This window comes from Tachypleus tridentatus, chromosome 5, assembly GCF_004210375.1.
Source record: "Tachypleus tridentatus isolate NWPU-2018 chromosome 5, ASM421037v1, whole genome shotgun sequence".
In the NCBI taxonomy this organism is placed as follows: domain Eukaryota; kingdom Metazoa; phylum Arthropoda; class Merostomata; order Xiphosura; family Limulidae; genus Tachypleus; species Tachypleus tridentatus.
Genome location: NC_134829.1, coordinates 10,995,846 through 11,010,549, shown reverse-complemented (window position 1 = coordinate 11,010,549; position 14,704 = coordinate 10,995,846). Strand labels below are relative to the sequence as shown.

The 14,704-nt window shown below is 33.5% G+C and overlaps 1 protein-coding gene across 3 annotated transcripts in view; it reads left to right on the top strand.

Annotated features, from left to right (window-relative positions):
• Nucleotides 1-10,121, top strand: part of LOC143250500 (amidophosphoribosyltransferase-like) — a 49,076-nt gene extending 38,955 nt beyond the window's left edge. For all 3 annotated transcript variants that reach the window (XM_076501128.1, XM_076501126.1, XM_076501127.1), the window contains 2 exons: nucleotides 6,710-6,931; nucleotides 7,972-10,121. In XM_076501128.1, the coding sequence (XP_076357243.1) occupies nucleotides 6,710-6,931; nucleotides 7,972-8,229 (480 nt within the window). In that variant the 3' untranslated portion in view covers nucleotides 8,230-10,121. The remainder of the gene's footprint in view (nucleotides 1-6,709; nucleotides 6,932-7,971) is intronic.
• Nucleotides 10,122-14,704: the final 4,583 nt, after the last annotated feature.

Below are 14,704 nucleotides of genomic sequence, written 5' to 3'. Positions count from 1 at the left end.
CTCCCCATCCCCTCAACTTACCAGCATTTTCTTCATTTGGTCCATCAGAGTTGTGTCTATCTGTTCCAAGCTATTCTGTTCTCGCTGACTTTGGCTCCCTATGTTGTTTTCTGGATAGCCAAGGACTTTCCCTGTCATCTCCATTCCAGGAGCCTTTGTTTCCATCACTACATGAATGACTGGCTGTTTCAAGCTTCTTCACATTCAGTTTCTTCTTCTTTGCTTGGTGGTTCAACTCGGACAACATCACAATAGAAGTTCCTCTTCATCCTCCACCTGTCCTGTGAGAGTGGATTTTCTCAAAGTACTCCTGTTTCCCCTCACAACAACTTCCTCAGCATTGGATTTATAGAACTGTGCTAACATATGACCCTGATTACATTTGTATTGATAGTTGTTGAAATCCAGGATGGCAGACTTAACCTTTTGCATCACCATCTCTGTCTAAACTTTTACCACCCCTGTCTTCACTATTGTTTGGTGGAAAATTGAAATTAGGACTACATACATCTTCATGCAGTTATTAAAAGCCCACTTTAATTAAACATAATCTCCACAAGCAGGTTGAAGGGGTGATACTAATGTTTCCTTACATACCAATTGAGAAATATTTCTTTCCTTTTTAGAACTAAACACTTGTTACCAATGTTTATGTTTTTTCCTCCTCGTAGTCTGGAAGTGTACCTATTCATGGATTCCTCTCTTTCAAGTTGGGATGCATATCTGAACATGTGAGGAAAATTTTAGGGATGTTGGTCAATAGCAGTCATCTCTGCATATCATTCTCTTGGAAGTGCTTGCTGTTCCTCAAACTTTGGTTAATTTACTTCCATCTCTCTGAAACCAGTTGGTTACAATCCATACTGACAACTCCACTGTTATTTCATACATCACTCAGCAAGTGGGCACTTGGTCAAGGTCTCTTTGTCCCCAGAAGTTGGACTTCCTGTTTTGGGCACACAGCCATTACATTTACCTGATGATGTGTCATATGTCAAGTGCCCAGAATCTTGTCATGGATTGGTTATTGTGTCCCAACAAGATTCTCCCCATGAAGTGGCTTCTCAACCCACAGATGTTCAATTAGTTGTGTCACAGAGGAGTACTCCAGAACAAGATGCATTCACCACACACCTGAATTCTGAGCTTCCCATGTTTTGTTCTCCTCTTCTTTTTACCTTTAGTTATAACTGCTGAAGTCCTCAACCCAGTTAGGATTGTGGAGGACCATTACCTTTATGCTTATTCTAATATTCATCTTCCTCCTTGTTTCCTCACCTTCACATGAGCCACTGTGTCCAATTGTCTTGGTGGCTCCACTTTGGATAGTGTAACTGTGGTTTCTACTTCTGAACCTACACCTACTAACACATCCTCTCTTACCCACTACCCTCTAAAACCTCATTAATTCAGGTATGTTAAGTCCTTCACTTTCCATGCTCCATCCTCATGCATGGCTTTTGTCAGGTCTCTTGGCAGGATGGTTAGATTACCCCTATGGGTTGTTTCCCTAATTTTCAATTCAAAGTGCCCCTTCACCATTTTATCATATCAATATAAATTGTATATCTACTGTTGTTGGGCTTCTGATCATAGTTTTTCTTAGCCCCATCCAATAATGCTGCACCTTATTTCCTTCCTTAATTGGATTTTTGACATGAGGCTGTTGGTATTCACAATAGCTGGTTATTGCACAGCATTGCCAGCCATCTTCCATTTCACAAGATTTTGCTTTGTCTTCACTTTTCCAGTCCTTACCTTATTATTTTGATCCTTCTGACTTTGCTGTTCTACTGCTTTCCTTTGTTGGATCCTCACTGTCATCCTCCATGTCATTACTTTTCCTCCCTTCAAGCCCATGTCTTTCTGTTCCTTATATCATCTCTTCTCAAAATACTTTTTTTCCTACTTTTATTAGTATGTGGATTTGTCATTCTTCATGTCTCTTGCACATGATATCATTGATCCTATGCCATTTTCTACCTAGTGCAGTCTTTTCTGTTCTAAACTTCAGCTACATGTGAGCATGAATTTGTTATTATCACTCCCATTTCCTTCATCTTTATCTTCATTCTGATCCTAATTACCTTGTGTCCTGTCCAGCCTCACACTGCTCCCATCCATGGTTCTTATTTGTTTATTCATTGGAACCCCTCTCCCTTTCCAGTGATATTGGTATTTCTACTATTACCTATACAAACTGGATTTGTCAACAGATATGTTTGGCTTATTCTTCCATTTTTCCTGGTGAATGTTGTCTCTTCCAAATATTCTCCCATCAAATCTGTTGCCTTACCATCCCTCTGGTTTCCCAATTTGATGCTTCTTTAAAATATATAGTTTATGCTTGCATGTGGGTCAATCACTTTGCATTATCTACAACATCTGGCAGTTACCGTCTACTTCCTGTCGCTATCTTGAGCTTCATAGTTTTGTTATGAGTGGGTAGGTGCACTTTTTATATTCTTTTTTACATGAACTTCTCTTACATGTACAGATTCTGCTTAGTGACAAGTTGACTGTTGCCTGACCTTGTATACATAAATTAGTACTGTATGGTCATTCAGGTCTGTTACATCCACATTCATATGGTATGTTGTGTAAGACTGCTTGCAGGTTTTGCCCTGTGATGTTTTTGATCATAATTGTGTTTGACCTAGACACTCATGTTGTCTATCCCTGCTGCTCCTTGGTTTAGCTGTATCAAGAACAGTCTGTTTTTTTAATATAAAATTTTGTGGCCACCCATTGCACTGTCTCCAGTGTTGTATTCCTATGGACTCTCCAGCCCCCAGTGGCACAGTGGTATGTCTGCAAACTTATACCACTAGAAACTGGGTTTCAATACTATTTAGGGCAGAACACAGACAGCCCTTTGTGTAGCTTTGTGCTTAATAACAAAAACAACTGGACTCTCCAACACATTTCACCCTATTATTCCAGTGGAATATAGGAGTCCTTACCTATTACCTACTCCTAGCCACTAGGGGTGATAAACTGATTCCACTCATTCTTAAGTAGGGCAGTGTTGTTGTGTTGGTATAGATAAATATATATGCAAAAACGGCTCGTTTGGGTTGAGAAAATATTTTACGTAGAAGAGCAAACAATGTTTCGACCTTCTTCGGTCATTGTCAGGTTCACAAAGAAAGAGGTAACTGACCGGAAGCTGACCACATGTTTGGAAGGGGTTGTGTAACTGAGTGTCAGAATGTAGAGGGCAGTGTTAGATGTTTGAATATATAATTTTATATTATTTATTTTATTATATTTAATATAGGTATAAAGGCGTTCCTTTATATTGATTTATTTTGGGTTTAAGTTGTTGTATAAGTAAGGCTTCTTTAATTTTACGTTTCTTTATGTTAAATACTAAATAAAGAAATAGAGTGTTTTCTATGGTTATGTTGTGTTTATTTGACTTGCAGTGTTCGGATAATAAACCCAAAATAAACCAATATAAAGGAAAACCTTTATACCTATATTAAATATAATAAAATAAATAATATAAAATTATATATTCAAACATCTAACACCGCCCTCTATATTCCGTCACTCAGTTACACAACCCCTTCCAAACGTGTGGTCAGCTTCCGGTCAGTTACCCCTTTCATTGTGAACCTGACGATGATTGAAGAAAGTCGAAACGTTGTTCGCTCTTCTACGTAAAATATTTTCTCAACCCAAACGAGCCGTTTTTGCATATATATTTCTCTACAAGTGGGTTTTCTCGACATCACTAGTTGGTATAGATAATTTTTCTATTCTGTACCTGATGTTCTTTACAGATGTGATCTTGTTATAGACTGGATAATTTGTGCCACAATACAGTTCACCCTTTTGGTTGGATACTGTCCTTCATACTGCTGCCTTGATGTTGGTTGGAGCCAGACCAGCCACATAAAACTTCATATGTGAGTGGCCCAGGTACCCTTCTCCTACAACCAACTGGACAATTTATTCCCAATGTCCCCTGCTTTTGGACTGAAGTAGAACCCCACCACATTGCTGTCCACATTCTTACTGTTGTCCATATGTCAAGTCCCTAGGAATTCTGATGTTGGTTGTGTTGCATAAGCACACATGATAATGGTGCAGATTTTCTTCCCTTCCTGTTCTCATGTCCAAGATGAATGGTAGAGGACACTCCTTCTACCAGGGGCCAGGTATTCATATTATTGGAGCAGTTGGTATTGGCTGAGGTAGAGCTCTCCATTATGATCTGCCATGCCCTAGCCACTCTACACCAGGGATCTCTTCATTTAATTTATGAATTTCTTCCTGAAGAAAGCCCATTGGATGTGTAAATAAAAAATATGTAAAACACACCTATGAGAAACCACACCACTTCTGAACCTGTGAAGCTGATATGTCACATTGACAGCAGAACCACATGAAATCACCCAGGTCGTATTACACCAGTCCTTTCCTATGGCCAGTTTGGGGTTTTAGCTGTTATATGAGAGGAGGTAAGGTACTGTATTAGAACTTAACATTTTCCTACACTGAAAACCTGCTTCTCATAGATTTTTACTTCCTTCTCTTCATCTCCACTTCTGAAGTCTTTTTATTATGTTGTTCAGTCTCAAGGTGATGTTGATGTAACCTGCATAAAGGGAACTAGCTGTACTTGGAATTGGGTTGCACTTCTATTGATGGAGAATTTCCACGTGCTATAACAGTGGTGAGCAAAACATTGCACATACAGGGAGCAGTATAAGTTGAGAAAAGCTGTTATGTGAGTGGAGGTAAGAATCTCTTGGAAATATATTTTAAGCTTAGGAAAATGTTAACTTTTGTTCTTCAGTATAAAGTCTAAAATTTCCATTGGAACAATGCTCATCCACTATGCATTCACTGGTAGCATACTGGAAGCCAGATAATACAGAAAAGCTTTGTCGTGCATCATACTTAACTATTCTTGACTTTAACCTTCACAGTACTGTTGCAGAACACTTATTCCAATTCCACCTCTTATGATGGTAGTAAGGCCATGAAAAGTTTCCTATTGGTTTAATAGTTTTGCATACCTAACATATAATAGTGATAACTCCTTTGGAATCAATGCAAAGTGGCATTTCTTTGCCACAACTCATGGGAAAGGTCCTTGATGGAGTTAGTGGAACAGCTAAACTGTGTAGTAACAAAGGTTAACTTCTAAAAGCCATTTATTCATCAAATCATGACTCTTCGCTAACTGTATGAGTTCAGCGAAGCAAACATCGCTGCTGTGATTTTCACAGTGGAAAATTACCAGAAAGAGTTTGAGTCTCCACAGAAGATTCCATACAGAAAACAATTGCTAGAACATGGAAGCTTCACTGTTTTACCTGAAAACCCAATGGAAGCTTAAGGGTAAAAAACTTTTCAGAATCAAAGAAGGAAATGGAAATGTCAGTGACAAGAGAAATTGGTGTATTACTCCAATTTATAAAATAAGTTGGTATATTACAGTTGTGTATGACAAAACATGATAGCTTGCCTTTGTCATAGATACATAGAAGTTACATTAAAATTTTTACATTCAAGAAGACCTTACACCTTTTTTTCATCTACCCACAGCAACAGGATGTCTTCACATTATCACATGGTGACATTGTCATGGAGACAGTTACAGCCACTGGAAGAACATGTACTTTGCCAAAATATCAGCAAACAAAGCTACCAAAGCATTAAATAAGTGGCTGTGATATTGCAATTCAAAAAGGAATTAAGAAAGGTCTACCATTACCTAAAAATCGTGTTTCTCTAATAATCTGATGGATAACATTGAAAGTAAAACACTAAACTAAAATTTAAAAAAGTACTCCATAGTGCAATATCTCCTGGGTAGTGCAAGAAACTGCTTACACTTGAAGAAGCAACTTCTGAAGTATGAGAGGTCCCATTCTGAAACTTTTAGTGGCTCATGGACAAAGATATGATTTTCAAATGCATACAAATTCAGCTCATTTCATTTTGCACTGTATGCATGACCTTGAGTCAAAGATAAATAAAAAATTATATGCATTTTTCCTTTTTTTACATGACAGTTTTTTGGTGTTTTTTTTTTTTTTTTTTGACACATGTTGCAGATACAAGCAAAAACTATAAATTGACATTAAAACTATTTTTCTACATGTATTAGTTGCTTAGATACAGTTTTGAGAAGATTTCACATAAAACTTTGACCTCTCACATCTCAGGATCCAGAAGGAATCCCAAACTAAAACTTTGGTTCTTGTTTGTGTATACCAACATCCATAGAAATTTTCATCAAAATCTGAGAGGGTCACATCGACTGTTAAGTGATTTGACATTGGGTTCCGAGAGTAAACAAGTTTGAACCCTTTTACTGCATATGGGTTTCTATGAGTGTTAATAACTTTGTTTTTCTCATTACATTCTTTTCTCTTTTTTGAAAAAAAAATTAAAATGCTCTAGTAATTTCTTTACCATAAACAAATATCACTCAGTTGTAATTGTATATTTTATTTGTTCATTTAATAAATTAAGCATTTAGTTCCTAATCATGATACTGGCATCTTGATCTTTGTAATTTTTTTGAAGTGATATATCCTATATACTTTTATTTGCAGTTTCTAATTTTCAAAACTAATTTCACTCTCCTAAAGACGTGTAACCTCCATTGTTTCTTTTTTAAATTACATTAGATTATATACCTGAAATAACAAGTGGATGTTGAATTTATTTATTTTTTAATGCTTAGTCTGGAATTCCTTATGCTGAAGTTTTGTGTAAAAATCGATATGTGGGAAGAACTTTTATTCAACCAAATCCTCGCCTCCGACAACTAGCTGTTGCAAAGAAATTTGGTCCACTATCGGCAAACTTCAGAGGAAAAATAATAATTCTTATAGATGACTCCATTGTTAGAGGAACTACCATTGGTGCTATCATTAAGTTACTAAAAGAGTCAGGAGCTAAGGAGGTAATAAGACATAAGATTATTTGTATGTTTAGTGTTAGAAATATTAATATTAGTCTTATTGCTGGATTACTTGGAAAACCAGGAAATGAAGTAATAAGGGAGCTATGGGTTATATTCAAGTTCATTGTTAAAGTAATTGATATTATTGTTCTTCTTGGAGTTTTTGAAGATTCCAGAGTTAAAGACATAAGTTATTTTCACTGTTAGAGAAAAGCTTTTATTGGTTTTAGAATTGAATAACTTGAACTGGAGCCTAAACAGGTAGTGAGGTAACTGTGGACTCTTTATATGTCTATTGTTAGAGAAACTGGTAGCAATGCTATTGTTAGATTACTTGACAAATCTGGAACCAAAGAGGTAATAAGACAAATGTTAACTGTGTTTTCATTATTAAGGAAATGTATTGGTGTATTTATTGAATTGCTTGGTCAGGAGCTAAACAGCTAAGGTTTGTTATGATGAGAAACCCACTTGAAGTTGAAATATATTCTCAAAATGGCTGGGTATAGCTATTAGCACTTTAATTAAAATAAAGTGCTAATACCAATACCCAGCCATCTTGAGAATACAAGTAGCCAAGGTATTTTCATTGCTAGTAAAACCAATATTCTTGTTATTTTTAATTCTGTAAGGTAATGAGTCAATTAATGTATGCATGTTCCTTATTTTTCAGAATTATTATTGATGCTGCTGTTAGATATAATTAAAGTCTTCAGACACAGAATATGAATTCTCTATTTTTCAGTTTTTTTAAGATTCATATAAAATTACCAAGAGTAATTATTTTATAACAATTTCAGAGCAGGGAGTAAGCTCATTTTTGTTAGAAATATCCAGTTTGTATCATATTACATTGTTTGTTTGTGAAATATTAAAATAGCTTTTTTTTTTTTTTGAAGTTATTAGCAAGTTAAAAACTTAGTTTGAACTTCTTTTTGGTAAAAGTGAACTTGAATTTATCATGAGATTTACATAGTTGTTTTATTTTAGAGAAATATTGCTATCAGGTAAAAGTCAGACTGAATCCATTCTGTTTTCAGGTTCACATTCGTATTGCTTCCCCCCCACTTCATTATCCATGTTACATGGGAATAAACATTCCAACAAGAGAAGAACTAATAGCTAATGAGTTAAATGCTGAACAGCTAGCTAAAAAACTTGGTGCCAACAGTCTAGTTTATCTTTCTGTGGATGGACTTCTGTCAGCAGTGCAGCGAGGAATATCGAATAATGGAAAACCTTTTGGCCACTGTACGGCCTGCCTTACTGGAAAATATCCTGTAGAATTAGAATGGTGAATAAAACAATTGTTGAGAGAAATCACTTTCTCTGATCTCTTAGTTTCTCTATCCTGTTGTATGACATTGATATAATAGCAAAAAACGTATAACACAAGTTTTGCATAATCAGAAAAGCACTTTAAATTATACTAACATAAATTTTATTTAATGCTTACTTAATTTAATTTCTGATCATTGTTTTGGATGAGCAGCTCATTGTGAGTTTTGAAACAAAATCGTCAAAAGTCTCATAAAATATAAGTATTCCTATCAGATTTTTATGTACAAGAGATTTTATTAGCATATATGTATGTTTTTCTAGAATTCTACACTATAGTAATTAATCTGAAATATCGGTTGTTTAATGCTCAAAACTCTCAATTTACACTATAGAATTTTTATGATGATTGGATTGTCCACTAGAATAAAATGTATATGTGAAAATAAGATTCACTTTCTCTTTATTATACTTGTTTTGCAGGGGCGTAGATTTTTTACACCCGATGGGGGGGGGATGATTTTTGCAACCACTTATGTGGACTGTTCAATTTGCAAATTGGTAATCTCTGATTACGTGAATCTGAAAGCTGTAAACATGCAGTCAGAGTAATCTTATTGCCACGATACTTGCATGTATACTTAGGTCTACTGACTGATACTTACGAACTATCGCTTAGATCGAAAAGCTTAGAAGCACGCCTATATTAAAGATGTACATTTAGGCCACTGGAAAAGCCTACATCTAGGCCTAATTATGTAATTCGACTGGTAATAACACGAGAATCATAAAAACAAACACGCAATTTGTAGGCCTGTGATGCAATAAAACTATTCAACAGACCAAACTGTAGGGGGGGATGATTGTATGCACCATACCCCCCACCTAAAATGAAGGGGGGGATGTATACCCTCCATTTCCTCCCAGGATCTATGCCCCTGTTGTTATGAATGCTAATGATTTTATAATGAAAACTTGTTGAATTTCTCAAATTACTGATGACTGGTTTGTATGCCTTCATGTGAGATGGCTTTCACCTATGTGTGTTGTGTTTAACAAATATAACACTTCAAAAATCATTTCAATCTTGAATACATTTTTTTATTTTTACATTTGATTTACCAAATTAGTTACAAGAAGTTAAGTGTTAACTGTTTATCTGCCTTTAATTTCAGGGGGAATCATATAGGTTAAATGTGGTTTCCTTCAATTTATGTTGTTGGCTGAGTAGTTTGATGCAATTGTTTTTTAATGTTGTTGACAAAGTGCAAATTTTTTCATGATTGCATTGCTATTGAAACCATTTTTTTTATAAGCTAAAGCAACTGTGGCCTTCTCCAGTAAAGAATGTTGACTTTGTTGAGCTGAACTACTGTTTGATGTTCATTTTGTGCTTAAATTCCATAATGAACATTTTCTTTCCTCCATTCACTTTTTTGGATTGTAATCCTACAACTAAAAGCATGACTATTGTTGATAGAAAATAAAAATTATTTTTATTTATTCGTTTGTTGTTTTTTTTGCAATAAAAAGAAAATTCTCAATTTTTTATATTTTTCTAGTAAAATTAATATTTCTGTGGAATTTGACTTTTAACATAAATACTTTTTGTTTGTTAAAATGTTTGTCCTATATTACTTTGGATTTATTATTATAGCCATTGTGCCTGCATGGATTTTTCAAAGTGAAGAAAAACTTGAATGTTTTTACAAAATCTGTTAAACTGTTAAGAAATAAAACTTGTAGTTTAGTAACATAGAGCTTAGTATGATAAAGTGTTTTGTGTTGATAGTTCCTAGAATAATAAAACATTTGTAAAAGGAGTTGTTTTATTTTATGATAATTTTATAGTCTTAAAGTGTAGAAAATGTCCTGTGAATCTTGTGTAAAATAAACCAATAACATGCCTAAACGATCATAATTTGATGTTTTCTGATATAGTATTGAGGTGCACTTATATCTGAGAGGTAGTGAAAAGTGTGCACAATGTAACAAGTTTGGGAAATGTTACTGTGTGTCAGATGGTAAGGTTGTGTTATATTTGCCAATTGTCAATTAAAGGCTTTTATTTATACTTTATAGTATAAATATATACTGTGTTGTCGTTGTTGTTGAGCTTAGGATTCTTTTACAGTAGGTGTATGTGACTTGATGGTAAATTTAGAGAAATGGATAGCATGATCTCCACTTAATTTCAAAATAATAATTTTTGAACTAGTTAAACATATGTACAACAAATTCTGTACATAATATTAATGATAGGGATGCCATAAACACAATATATATAGTTCTTCTCTTCTTGTCTATTCAGTTACTTTAGAATTTCAGTAGACAAGTCAAACTACTATTCTCTGTTTCTATTGCACTAGTATTTTGTGTCATGAGTTGCCACCGTTACATACTGCTCTTCCAATAATTGTTTGGTTTTCCTTTGTTCAAAATATCCTCTGTTTCTTTTGTCGATGTGCACTCAGGTTTATTCATTTACTTAAGAATCATACTTGATGGAATAAATTATTATTATTATTTTTCTTTATTTATTTATTTTAGTCCTGTTATAAACATATTAAATGTCAAGCCTATGTTATCCATTAGGTGTATCACTTCTACTGAAGTTGACTTTGTGCCAACTATTCCTTGGCAGTGACTGTTACTCTCTTCTGCAACCGTCTTTATCTGTCTGCTGTTTCCTACCCATATCACGCTATTTGTTTTATTACTAAATTGTCTGCTGGCTATATTCTTGACATCAATGAGTTACAAACACATTCTCCAATAATTATCTGCTTTTAACTCTTACAGTTAAAAAAAAACTAAACAGTCTTTTATATCATGACACTGTGCAGAGTAATACTTTAAACATGACAACAAAAGAAATGTAAATACATTAGTGAACAAATAAAATCTTTATTTGCCACCCTTTCTTTGTTTAACACAAAACTGGCCAGTGTCGTTTCTCAAAGTGACTTCAAAAATGTCAGAACAGGACAGAAACAAGATAAAGGCTAATGTTAAGATATAATTTTGAATCAGACCAAGGGATTCTATTGTAGTATTCCCATAGTCTTTATGTTTATATATTATGTCAACAACTGTGACAAATATGTGAGAAAGAGCTCCAAACTATTACCAATCCTTGTGTAATATATTTTCCCAACACAGAGTCAAATTGGTGTCAGCTTCTGTGGGATGGCTGTTGTCATTTGTAGCTTTTACCTAATTACCAAATAAAAAAAACATAGCATATATATTTTTCTCTACAAGTGGCTTTACATCCATCTAATTAGGATGTTTATTAATTAAGTGCAGAACATTTAAACAACAAAATTAACAGAATATATTTTATTAAAGATGTATTTTAAACTACTTGTAGAATGGTGAAATTAACAGGTATTACAACTGTTTTATTGGTTTATGTGCAAAGTGAAAAACAACTACAAAATGCATAAATACTATTTATCAACATACCTCCCTCCCTAAACAAATCTAGAGGGGGGAATAGAAATGTTCACTTCCAACTATTTTTTTATGAATCACATAGACACACATGAAAAAGATTGCCTAAAGAATAAACAGAATTATTTCTATCTTTTGAAAACATTAAAACTCCTTAGGCTTGGTTTCATATCCCAAATCCATCTATAAAAGTAGGAGTGGGAGTAAATGGTAAAACTGATTGCAGTTAACAATTTCTTGTGTTCTATTAATAAGTTGTATGTTTTTAACTGTGGAAGAATTTTTCAAAAATGCTTATTATTTTGTAATAATCTATTTATTAAAAGATTTTAAGCTTTGTAGACTATTTTATTTACCTAAAAAGTTGGTGAAGCAATTAATGTTTTTTACTGTGAACGAGTATAAGAAAAAACTAGTGAAAGGCATTTAATTCAAGGGAATCTTCAATTAATTACTCAAATTCAGTGTTCATGCAACAGCAAGAGAAATAAACATGACAGAATAATTATCTGTCATAAATATCTTCTTGGAAAGAATAAAAGTTACAAAAAAGTTTGTTTGATGAAGTACTTCAGAAATTGCCCAAAATAAGAAAAAAAAACTCCCACTGAATAAAGTTAGTTATGATTCCAAACAAAACTATAAAGAAATAGGAATATGTGAATTGTTAAATGAAATGGAATTTTACCAACTTCACATTTATATTTTTATAAAATGTATATACATATGTATATTGTTGTTACAGTACAAAAGCTGTGAAATTTCACCCATTTTTAATAAGAAAATCTTTATTCATATATGTTAACATTAGTTTCCTAAAAGATCAGTTCTTTAAAACAGGTGAGAAACTTACAGTATGAGCCAGGAATGGTCTTGTAATTAGCATGCCTAGATTGTGAATGCAAGAATTCTTATCTTGTTACCACAGAAACATGGTCTGCATGTGGGGACTGTGAGTGTGCTGTAAAAATGATATTCACCTTACCATTTGGTTGGATAAATATAATCTAAGAACTCATTCCAGCCATTCTGAGATGCATTTTTATTTCAAGTGGGTTTTTTCATCATCAAGAATTTGTGTCAATTGCTATTGAGAGTTGCTTTTGTTCTTTTTTTGTAAAAAGTTTTAAAACTTGCAGGAAATGGACATAAATTTATTAATTACCAATTCTTTTATTTTCCAAATAAAAATATTTTTAAGTATTATACTACTGTTAGATGAAAAAATCATGGTTTGATTTCTTACTTAGTAATGTATTTGTAGCCTCAGTACTATTATTATACACTTAAACCCTTTCACGTAAGTTTTTTTTTTTTAATAAGCTCAAAAAAGGCAGAGTTTTTGTTTCACTTTTTGATGGCATGTTGCAGTTTATAATAACACAAACTTGGGCAAATATTTTTTAAAACATGAAATTAAATTTAGCAAATCATGGGAAAAAAGTAAAAATACTTAGGTCATTTTCTTTCTACACTTTTAAATTATTTTTTCAACAACACCTTATTTTTTAAAAGCATCAAGTCTATTTACTCTGTTGTTCACCACCATAGATTATGTGTGTCAGGGAAAAATTATTTTTTTTTATAGAGTGCATCGAACATTTTTTTTGGATAAAACATTAGTTTGTTGAATAACACTTAAAAACTGTGTTTTAATCTGTAATGATTGTAAAACATGTCTTATTACTAACATTTGATATGGCAGCATACAAGTTTTCATTAACTTCATTGCAAGATATTCAATAAAAGCAAGGAATCATGTCTGTAAACAAAGAGTTTGTTTTGACCTGTCCTTCAGTGGGATAACAATAAGTTTATGAATTTAAAATGATAAAATGTGGGGTGCAGTTCTATGTGGTATACACAGCAGACAACCATTAGGTGCTCTACTTTAAAACAAATAAACTCTTTGACCTGAAGAAAGCCTCAGTATAGAAGATAAAATGATATTCCTCTAGACACAGAGGTAGAAGCAGTTCACTAAAACCAAAACTAACAGTATTATCTCTATAGATAATCACATATTTTGATGTATTTTGTCAAGCTGGTGCATCCTACAAGTCTTTGTCAACCAATAAGAACTGGTCACACTGCTGCCTATACACATAAAGAGAAACCTTGTATTTTTTTTCAGTCAGTATGGTGTTATCCAGTTCACGGTATTCGTATTCTCGCAAACATGTTTGTGAAGACAGACTTTGTGATATTTGGATCAGCAGAAAAAAATATAATATGTTTCAGGCAAAATACTACCCAAGGTACATGCCAAACAAAAATTATTCCCTGTAAATAGAGTATTTTGCCAATTCCAATTCACTCATTTCAGTGCAGGGCTAGTGTAAAAGTTACAAGCTGTTGTGCTCACATACCATTTGTCATGTGGTTTTGTAAATATTCCCATCACAAGCAAAAATGGCCTAAACGACCAGTATCAATTATTGTAATGCCTCTAATGACTTGAACTATTGTATATTAATAGAATATATTTAACCCTATCAAATCTGATGATAGTTTGATGTCTTATTTTTGCGAAGGTTGATTCAGTTTTACAACATTATTTAGTGTATTTATGTTCTATTAAATAAATGAAACAAGTCATTTAAAATTTTGGAAATACATCTTATACAACTTAGTTCTATCCATGTGGGCATCCTGCATGTAGGTAGTTGATGTCCCTGTAAACCCTATATAACAAAGTCATAAACTTGTGCTAGTTCTATAGCTTAGTGAAGGTTGTATACTGTAATAATTTTTCAGTAGGACCTATACTTACTTGACCCCATTCCTGTTTCATAATCTATTGGGGTGAGAGTTGTACAGAGACATGTATGTTATGGGGGTTTACCAGTTCCCTTGGAAATGCATAATGAGAATGATTGGTGATTAGGTTCTCTGGAATTGTAGAATACCACACAATAACTTTTTTTTCTGACTCGAAAGTGTGATGTAATCATTATTACAATTCCTATTCTTGTTTTGAGCAGTTGTGCTCTCTCAAGCTTTAGCTATCAGAGTAATATTTTAAAGGATATTGAAGTT